The sequence below is a fragment of the Varroa destructor genome, unplaced genomic scaffold (assembly GCF_002443255.2).
Source record: "Varroa destructor unplaced genomic scaffold, Vdes_3.0 BEIS01000007.1, whole genome shotgun sequence".
NCBI lineage: Eukaryota > Metazoa > Arthropoda > Arachnida > Mesostigmata > Varroidae > Varroa > Varroa destructor.
This window is the reverse complement of record NW_019211460.1, coordinates 1,853,204-1,863,550: the sequence shown is the minus strand read 5'-3', so window position 1 is coordinate 1,863,550 and position 10,347 is coordinate 1,853,204. Positions and strand designations below refer to the sequence as shown.

At 36.9% G+C, this 10,347-nt stretch overlaps 1 protein-coding gene across 5 annotated transcripts; it reads left to right on the top strand.

Annotated features, from left to right (window-relative positions):
- Positions 1 to 565: 565 nt before the first annotated feature.
- Positions 566 to 10,196, top strand: mRpL4 (mitochondrial ribosomal protein L4). Of its 5 annotated transcripts, none has more exons than XM_022815477.2 (8): positions 567 to 705; positions 1,904 to 2,004; positions 6,050 to 6,213; positions 6,649 to 6,757; positions 6,991 to 7,093; positions 7,450 to 7,587; positions 9,036 to 9,240; positions 9,522 to 10,196. In XM_022815477.2, the coding sequence occupies exons 2-8, from the start codon at positions 1,974 to 1,976 to the stop codon at positions 9,648 to 9,650; spliced, it is 879 nt and encodes a 292-aa protein (XP_022671212.1). In that variant the 5' UTR covers positions 567 to 705; positions 1,904 to 1,973; the 3' UTR covers positions 9,651 to 10,196. The 5 variants fall into 5 exon arrangements, with proteins under 5 accessions (XP_022671214.1, XP_022671212.1, XP_022671215.1 ...); XM_022815476.2 differs by lacking the exon at positions 567 to 705 and adding an exon at positions 4,861 to 5,001 and having other exon boundaries at positions 1,986 to 2,004; XM_022815479.2 differs by lacking the exon at positions 1,904 to 2,004 and having other exon boundaries at positions 566 to 705.
- The last annotated feature ends 151 nt before the right edge of the window (positions 10,197 to 10,347 follow it).

The window sequence follows — 10,347 nt, the reverse complement described above, 5'->3', positions numbered from 1 at the left end:
ACTACTGCTACTAAGGCAATGATGATGATTATTATTGTTATTACAGGGAAATAGAATACGAAGGCTGGCGCCACAAGACTCCCTTCCTGCTTCACTGCCACTCTACCTGGCCAAGCTGCCTGGCCGTTTGCCTCTGCTGCTGTCGCCCTTTCCTCATGACGACGACAATGACTACGACAACTGCTGCTATTCGACTACCAGCACCATCGTCATCATGACACGAGCCGACGGCGCATGCTTCAGATACACACGGTACAAATGGTGCCGATATAGTTAGAATGAACCGGGAGGATCTGTGGGCCACTTACTGTGAGCGCGGACCATTGTGGTCTAATTCAAACTGTCCCGCCATTGTGACATCTGTTACTTGTAGCCAATTAAGTAACGAAATAACGATCGCTTTTCATTGAACTGAATATGAAATCATTATTTCATACGCCGTAATTTGCATACGTTCGACGAGTAAGCATGTATTTTGCAAAGGAAAATCTAACGCAGGCAATCGCAAACCCTGCGGCAAAAAGAAGAAGAAACCTATGGGTGATTAAATAGCGGCGGTGTCCAATATCAAAAATGTTCTCGGTTTTTGTGAAACGAAGGTATGGAACGAGAGAGTAGGATCCACGGATGTAGTGGGCAACTGAAAAAAGCCTAACCGATCAGTACCAATCAGGCATGATACACAGACCAATATGAAATCGACCGGTAAGTGTCACGGTTGCTACCTTTGTACATATGTGCTTGCTATCCCGGTCACAATTAATCTAAATGACTTGTCCAAGTGGCTGACATCGCGCTCGCGCGACACAATATGGTACCTTAATGGTATCGTGACCCATACCGCACGCTTTTCAATTAGCGGCATGGGCACTTTATAGCTGAGAACGGGTATCCTGTGGCAACGAATCGTACCACACGCGTACCACAGATCTTAAGAAAGCTTCCTGAATTTTTTTAGACATGATTATGTTCGATTCTTCTTTAGATGACTATGATTAAATTTTATAAGAGCCTTCTCGTAAGGCCTACCCGCAACAAAGAAATAACCCTACTTGCGGTCGGAGTTATTGCAAAAATGACCGTCGTCTTTTTGGTACAGCATAACACTATCTTTTGGATCTTTTGAGTTTTGCGCACCGCACTACCGTTAAGCACTCCATCAAAAAACTTAATCGGCCTTTGAACAGGAAACCAAGCATGTCTACGCCTAGATTCAAACCTCGATTACCTAACACTAGTAGGTATATACGTGTTTCTCTAGGCTATTAAATTAACCAGCAGTCATACGCACGCGAGAATGTAATAATCATATATCAACCGGCACGAGGTGCAGCTCACGCGTAGATCTAGTTATAATATTATAGCGCAGACGTCCATGCTTATATTTCTAACACGATAGAGAATTCTATCTGGTAGGATTTTATTCGTTCAAACGCTTGGTGTCAATACAAAAGATTGTCCTTGCGTAAATTTTAAGAAATGATGTTATTCCGCCGTGTGAATATCCCGCTACCGTCATAGTTCTCGGGTATACCTAAAGATATTACTTTGACGATTCGTGCAGAGAGAGGGTTGGTAAATTGGTTGTGTTCTTCAGAGATTGTGCTACCTTTTTTTTTTACCTTGCCCTAACAAATTTGTCTTTCTAATGCCTCGCTGGCTTGCCACTGCAATCTCTGAATGCTTTCACAGCATTGCTCTATAGAAGCTGACTTTATAATTAATTGCTGCGGCGTGCAGAATTCAGTTGAAGGCGTTTACAGATAATAAGCACGTGTTGCATTCTATACTGTGCAGGATACTGTACGTAGGATCCTAACTACATCCCTAGCTGCGCATTGGATGAAGATATCTTTTATTACGTAACTAAAAATATGCAAAAAATATGCTACTTCACATTTAGGAAAAATGTTCTGGGTCGTACCTGAGTGCGGAAGCAAGCATTTCTGGTCGATTACAAACAGAGATCTTCAATGATAACCAGAACGGTGATCTTCACTAATGGTGAGAGAATAACAGTAGTTATGCTGAGTTATATGTAACAATACAATATAATTAACAGGACAGAATGATACGTTCTACAACATTATACCACAAACCGTATACCGCAAGAGTGGAACAAAGCTTGTTGGTTAAAGCTTAAAAGTCTAATAAAATCGCATCCTGTAACGCTCAGACATTTTTTTTCTGATGTTCATTAGCTTATTAGAAAATGTCTTCGACATTACACATCGGTGTGCCCGGAGCGAAGTCCTTCAATAGTGCCCAAAGTCGTTCTATAGAGTTGCATTTAATAATTATTAGAACTTTTTTTAGATGAAACTGACTTCAGTTTTTTTTCCAAAAATGCAAGTAAAAGAGCACGTATTCGTGCTTTTTACACTTTTTTCTCACGCGGGATACAAGACATTTTTATATCAACGGGAGAGTTCCAACAATGTATATACGGACCGATTTTAATACTCCGTATTATAATAACCAGTGGTAATCCATATATGGAAGGTCTGATTGAATATAATTATGGCTGGAACAAAAAGCCTTACACTTGGCTTCTTGCAAAGCGCCTTTCACAATCTTTGCTATGTACGGCCTGGCATTGTTGCGGAAAAGGATGACTTAGCTTTATTTATCACGTCTTTGTTGTTAGATCGCTTGATTTAACCGATGCAACTGAGCTATATTCAGATCCTAAGTGATCGTCTTGGTGTTCTCAACGATTTTATAGTGTATAGATCCTTTTCTGCTAGACAATTTCTGTGATAGTGTAATGGTAACATATTTGGCTTCTACACTGAGAGACATGTGGTCGTTTGAAATCGAAATCGAGCGTAAACGCTTTCCAGTTTCCAGGACTCAATTCCGTGTAGGGATCTCTTGCTGTTGTCCGGCAGCCAGTGAGACCCTGAACTGTGATAAAAGGCCGTGTTCCTTTGAGCGCTTCACTCAGTCTAAGGCATACCTAGGTTCTAACTTTTGATCAAATTCTATATATTCAAGATGCCTGATGGTAGTCGATTGTTCGCAGCCGCTTACTTTCTCGGCCAATTAACGAGTTGCTTGCCACCCAAAGTCTTTATCGACATCACGATGCTTACTGAGGTGGCAGACATCTTCCAAGTTTAAGACTCGACTTTTATACCTGGCCATTTGGTCTGATACATCCTCGATAGAGTTTCCGCTGTACAAAGCGCAGATATCTCGGGCTTTTTCGGCAGCCATTTGAGAGCAACAAGAAGGCAACTAAAGTATATGTCAAAGATGCACCTGGAACATTTATCTTTGTAGCTTGGACTTGACCTTAAATTTACTTCATTGCACGATGCAAAAATAAAGGGCTTATAAAGGAAATAGAACTTCTGAATGACATATGGAAATAAACACAATAAGTAGGTAAAGGGAAAATAGCAGGGCGTCGTGTTCGAATTTTAAGCCAAGAACGCCTATTAGTTAACCTTTCCGGGCTGAATGAACCTTCACTGAGACTAAAAATGTATGTTTCCTTAAAAATTTACGAGCTACATAGTTCATTACGAGCCAGTGTTCATGCGGCTGTTTATAAAACCGAAGAGGACTTTCATGGGGCAAATCAGACGATTTTCAATGAAGTCTATATTTAAAGAGCTTCAGAATTCGTCAAAATGGCCATTTTTGATATACCTAGATTTTGATAGAGAAACTAACGATCGTATCAGTTAATAATTGGGTCGTTCAGACAAACTCTACCAGTTAATGCTTTTGATATTTCTCGCGCTTTTCATACTTCTTAGGCTGTTTGGATTTTTTAGCTTTTTTTTTTACAATTTTGAGATTTCTGGTTTCCACCTATCCCAAAATGTATTTCCGTTGGATTCTTGCATATAGACATATCGTTACTATTAGAAAACTATCCGCGGAATAAAAAGAAGAATTTTGAACTTGACTGTTTAGTGGCTTAAGTTCTGAATCGAAGGTGTAATCGTGGTGCAAGGCAGTTTTATTAAATAGACATGATAGTCGGGAAAACCTCTAGCACATATGAATAGTTTTGTTAAAATATTTGTTTTTATTTAGATACTGTCTAAGAAACAAAGCATAAAAAAGTTTCCATCTGGATGCCGTACCTTGTGTATAGATTGTATTTTGCTTACAGCGCACCAAATAGTTCGACATTAATTCCTGCAGTCAATAAGCTGAAGCTCACTAGTATAGTTAAAGCGCAACGATTTACTTGCTCTTGCTGTACATTGGAGGCATGTAAATTTTTCACACAGGCTGAATTGGCTATACCTTAAACAGTGCTCTACACGCCACGATATGTCTAAGATTTTCTATACCTATCTATACGAGGTGGAAGTTTATGAACCTTTATTTAATTCATTCAGTAAAACATTAGAAAATCTGAATCGAGTACCATATTCCTGCTAAAATGCTTTATAAAAAAAAGGGCCAGTAATAATAAATCTCTAAGTTACTGATTGAAATAAATAGTTCCTCTAAAACCTATATTTTCTGATTCAACGTTTGCTGGTAGACATCGTCACAAGAAATATTTGTGACACATTAATTATTGTTTTGTTGTAAATTTAAAAATTATCATGCCACCATGTTCGAAAAAAAACGATCTATCTCACATTCATATTTCAGCAATAATTTGTTGAGCTATATTTAGTTTTTTTTTTTGTTAAAGTAAATTTTGCTGCAAAGGAACAATTTTTACACAGCTTTTTTGCAGTCTATTGCTAGAATGTAAGCTAACCATACAGGTACAACCTCAACGTAATATTGCTCTTGTTTTGATTTAATGTCAATAGATGTTTCCGTATGGTGAATATCACCTTAGCAGGTACCCTTCTATGCAATGTTTGTCCAACCTTCTTCTAGCACTGGGGCTCACCTAATTGTAAACAAATATGGCGACTTTGGTGCGTGCAACTATCGCGCGGTGCAAAAACGCGATTTTAAGACCTCTAGCCGCTTCCAGAAGATTTTCCACAGATTCCAAAGCTTCTGGAGATGACAAGGGTAAATTAATACGTCCGATTACCTAGCAGCGTCTTATATATTAGCGAGTTATTCCAACCCGAACTACCTAAAAAACGTATATGTTAGAAAATTTATGTAATATAACTCTGAGAGCTTGTTACATATCCTTTTTGTCCCTTTACATTAAATATTTCGTTATATGTCTCTTAACTTCTGCATGTTATTACCGTAGGTCAGTTCCCCAGTCGCGTACACCTCTACTTCTACCTGACTTATACAACTTCATAAAAGCATTTCGGTTTTCCTCTTTATCTTAGATTTATGGTGTAATAAAAAAAAAAACACGTAGTAATGTGAATTGAGTTTATTTATGCGCAGTAAATTACTTTTCCGCAACTTTTAAAATACAATTTTTAGATTATGTAGTCTGTTCTCTTATAATTGGTGCTGTCCAGTCAGGCTGTTTATGATCGTAAAGCCAGTAGTATAAATATGATGGATGTCTATATTAAATATTTAAATAACTTAATAACTCGTAACAGATGACAAGGTTAGTCGGTGATGTTTCGCGTGGATTTAGTTCAGGTTACATGGCTATAGTAGCAAAAATTTGTATCTATCTGCCCTTAATTAAATGGACAATGTTATTTATTACAATTCATATATGAAATAATGTTCTGTTTTCGCTTGGAACTTCTTAATAATTGGTATTTAATACTAGTGAGCCGTATCTTTTATTAATCATCCAGGCAAATTTGTCTTTCCGAACCCTATTGTTTACCTTATTGTATAATGCTAGATTTTGTTAGACATGTAATTAGCTTTGTTAATGAGAATTGATTTTTGAAAACGATTTTTACTTTAAATTTGATTGAATTGAATAATTATAAATAAGAATCACATATGGGCAATCAAATTCGGCTAATAAGTGTGAAACAAGCCAACTTTGATACCTTGTTTTAGCGAATTTTTCAGGAGATTTCCCTTATTTTATTAAGCTATGGAGGTTTTCATTTAAATACTTGTTTTCTCAAATACATAAGGTAATGGTTATTAAATGTTGTTATCTTACTCCCAAAATCGACAGAACAAACCTCCATCAGTTCGACTGACCAACAATTTACATATAGCTCGTTGACCGACTGCAGTCAGATACCTTTATATCATGAGCCATTGGAGGCTTGGGTAGAGACTCTCGATGGAAAAGACCCGTACACCACAAAACGCGGAGCGGTCTCCCTCCATCCTGAGGTATGTGCTTCTTCCAACGTAGAAAATTTAACATTTCATGTTTCTTATGAATTTTCATGTTCTAAGTAGGCGGCAAGTATGGTTTTAAAGACCCAATGCTACAATGTCCTCTATAATTTAACAATCGAAACGGTCAGTTGCTTCTAGGTACTTGCATACTCTGCATTCATAGTAATCTTATAATAGCAATTTCTTGATCCAAAATTTAACGTAACAGCCAGAAGGTTAGGTCTTAACTAAAGTTAGTTGGGTTCTAATATTACACAAATGTTCAAAGTAAATTGCACGCATAAGGTCGACCGTTTTAATAAACACTAATACCTTCCTTTTCGTGCCGTATTTTTATAAATGTTTTTTGCTGCCTGATTTTGTGTTAGACAATCACATTTTTGAAAACTGATTAACTAAGTGACTTTAATGTTTTGTTTTCTACAGGTGTTTGGGGCGTTTCCTCGAATAGACATCCTACACTGGAACCTATATTGGCAAAAAATGTATAAAGTCGTTGATTGGTCATTTGCGATGACTAAGCAGGAGAAACGAGGTGTGTGTCCTGATATAAAAAGATAACACCAAATTCACATGTTGTAGATGATTTGCTGTTTCAAGTTATTACTTTATTTCATCGTCTCTAGAAAAAAATACCATGTTGAATCTCCTAACTGTGGTTTTATTTCTTCTGTCGATCATTTTAATAAATGTAGTGCATTACTTCGATATGTTGATGTCGCATTAAAACTTTTTAAAGAGTTAGTTTGTGTATTGGATTAACTCCAGGTGGTGGTCGGAAACCATGGCCTCAGAAAGGCACTGGACGTGCACGTCACGGTTCGATTCGATCCCCGCTTTGGCATAATGGAGGTCGGGCTTTAGGACCCAGGTTAGTGCTAGAGCTATCTCAAGTAACACTGCTAGAACTACTGTAGATGTTTTTTAGTGATTGATAGTTATGCTGTCTGTGCCGTTATATCAATACATTATGAGGTAATGAGATTAAAATTTAAAGTTGCGGATACTAAATTATGAAGGTAATCAAAAATTTTAGGTGGATTTGTACGCATAACTGGCAGTTAGTCTTATTAACGTTCAGATTGGTTCGAATATAAGGTGGTTTATTTAGTTAAGTGAGCCGCTTTTGTTTGCCTACGAATAGCTCCCGGAATTCGGTCTTAAAAACATCGACATTGTGCAGTTTGATGTATGGTCTATAAGTGCTAATTATATTTTGGTTTGCAGAGGTCCACGTACATATTATTTTATGCTACCTTTTATGCTACGTGTCCGTGGCCTGATATCGGCATTAACTTGTAAGTTTGCTCAAAACGATATTCATATCGTTGATAGCCTCGAGTCCTTGCCATCAGACGACACCAAGTGAGTTTCATCTACTGTAAAAACGTAAAATTTCAAGTTACTGGCAAAATGTTGAAACCGAATTGTATGCGGGTATCTTAAATTGTTCATGCTGTTTCGTCTCAATTCGCAATTAACCCTGTTTATCTCTTTGCGGTAAAATTAATATATATATTATATATGCATATATACTATGCTGTTACAGGCAAATTCGATAGACTAATATTGAATAAGGTTTCAATTACATGTCGCTAATAGACGAAATTTAAGCGGTAAATTCTTTAGTTTTTAGAAAAATACGATCGAAAATCGGTTAAATTTATTGTAGAGCAAAAGAGCTTAGGAAGAAAAAAATCTCTTAGTCTCGAAAATCGACTGTCAGTGGTTGAGTTTTTGTATGAAATTCATTCATGAGGGACCAACATTTACTCAGTTCCGTATTTACAGTATTTATGTTATAACTCTCTAATGCGTTACGTTGTAAAATACCAGTTAGGGGTTACATAGCCCTTAGACATCAGGCTCTTCTTTTGTTAAACCCTTTTTAGTTGCGGCAATGTATTCTTGTTTTTCGGGTCTCAACATTCAGCCATCTTCTTGCTGGCCTTTAACACTGTAGTGTCTCCGTTCTTAATACGTCGCATAAATCACCGTGCTTTCGCTTCAAACCCCTTTACCTAATATCTTCGCTAATCGTCGATAAAATCCGCAGCGCTGTGCGTGACCTTCAAGGGACAAAAACTTGATCACTAAGCGTTGATTTTCGGGACCAAAGATGTCTTCGAGGAACTCAACCAGCTTTTATTCAGGAATTTTTGGAAGACTGGAGTATGTACCAGCTAAATTTTGTCTGCGTGTAGTTAAAAAGCTTTTCAATTTCAAAGTTCACAGGATTTGTTTATAACAGCCTAATGTTAAGCTTTTTTGTCATGTTATCTCTGTATCTACTGTAATGTAAACTGTATCTACGTAGAAACAGATATTTAAACAAAGATTTCCACATGTGCTAGATATGCCGTTCCTGATGACCATGTTTTTTCATTGATTGTTGCTTGAATTCAGGACCTAATTTCAGCACGACAAGATTGTACTTTCTTAGTACCGTATTGTAAAAATTGTTGCTGTTCACGTATGTACGATTCATTCTAGGTAGTAGGATATCTAACGCACAAATATTTCTAGTCTAAATACAATTCATTTGCGATAGTGCCATTGATTCTGTTTTATGATTTATATTGTCCTCAGTATATGTAAATAGGGCTTCCTCTTTTCATGTAAAGTGAATTTAACATTATAAAAGTTGTCGTATAAATTTTTCAGTCTTATAAATATTTTTATACAGGTCTTACTAAGCTTATCAACACCAATATTCATGCTAAGTTCAAAATATTTACACCGATTGTGTAATGTAGAGGTGTAAGCTCTTGGCGACCTTAGGTATTAAAGCGGAGAACATCCTTGGATTTTAGGTTTCTCGAGGAGCTCTGCGATAGTCGGGGATGGGGACCGTCAGTCCTGTTTGTCCACGAGAGCGACTTTGCCCCACGAAATATCACTGTTGCCACAGATATGATAGGGCATATGAACATTATGCCTGTACAAGGTCTAAACGTCTATTCGATGCTCAAACACGAAACGCTCGTATTATCGCTAAAATCGGCTCAGTTGATCCAGGTTGGTCCCGAAAAGTTGATTCAATAGCAAGTCTACTTTATGGCTAATCTGTTCGAATCCTTAGCATATTATGACTATTCTTCTTTTTTTTTTTTTATAAAATTTACAAATCCATTAATAAATGTGAGTTAATGCTACAGAGGCCCAAAGTTTTTAAGTGTATATGTATCTGTACAACATATGATTTTTGCCAGAATATAAGTTGATGCGTTATACGCAGAATGAATCGAGCCGTTGATCATGGTTTTATCGTTGAGAGAGTGACTGTTTCTGTTTTTCAGGAACGTTTATTATTCCACCTGTCGCGACCAGATGATTGGCGTGCTAACGGAAAGAAAGTGCGACCCATAATTAATCGCCCTGCGCCACCCAAGCCGCTTGAATTCCTGGCACCATCGGTGACTTTGTAAAATCTAAGTCAGTTAAAAGGAAAGAGCGTTAGCTACCTAAAAGGTAACTGCCAATAAGCAACGGGTGTGTTTTTCACCTGCTTCAGCCGTTACAGATTAAGTATTAAAAAATTGTCCGCTACATTTATATTTTGTTTTAAATAGATTTTTAGCTATCGGTAATAGAGTTAGTTATTAATTAAAGTTATCTGTCTGAAAATGTTTTATGTGGATTATACATTATAGCTTTATTTATTATTTGGCTTATGAATTTGAATCGCTGTAGTAAGTCGAACGGTATATTTAACCAATCAAGGAAACGTTTAGATCAAATCCTAGGGGAAGGTGACAGAGTTGATGGTTGAGTACTGATGCAAGCTACCGACGAATTAAATATTTAATGGCAATTTATAATAACGAAAAATTCACTGCGCATTATCGACATTAGAATTAATTATCAGGAAGGAAAAGTGTAAAAGTGCTGGCTTTGAAGAATGTTACTGAAGTGGCCATTATATGAATATGATAGGGTTTTTCGAATAAAAAAACAACAATGGTTTAGGAAAAGCCCTATGTATTGTTAAACTATAGTTGAATAATAGGTATATGGAATTGAGTAATAGGTATATGAATCATATAAATGAAACCGCTTAATTGGTAGTCTAAGAACTAGCTTCTAATTAAATACTAAATCATCACTTGCTAAAAGGGTCTACGA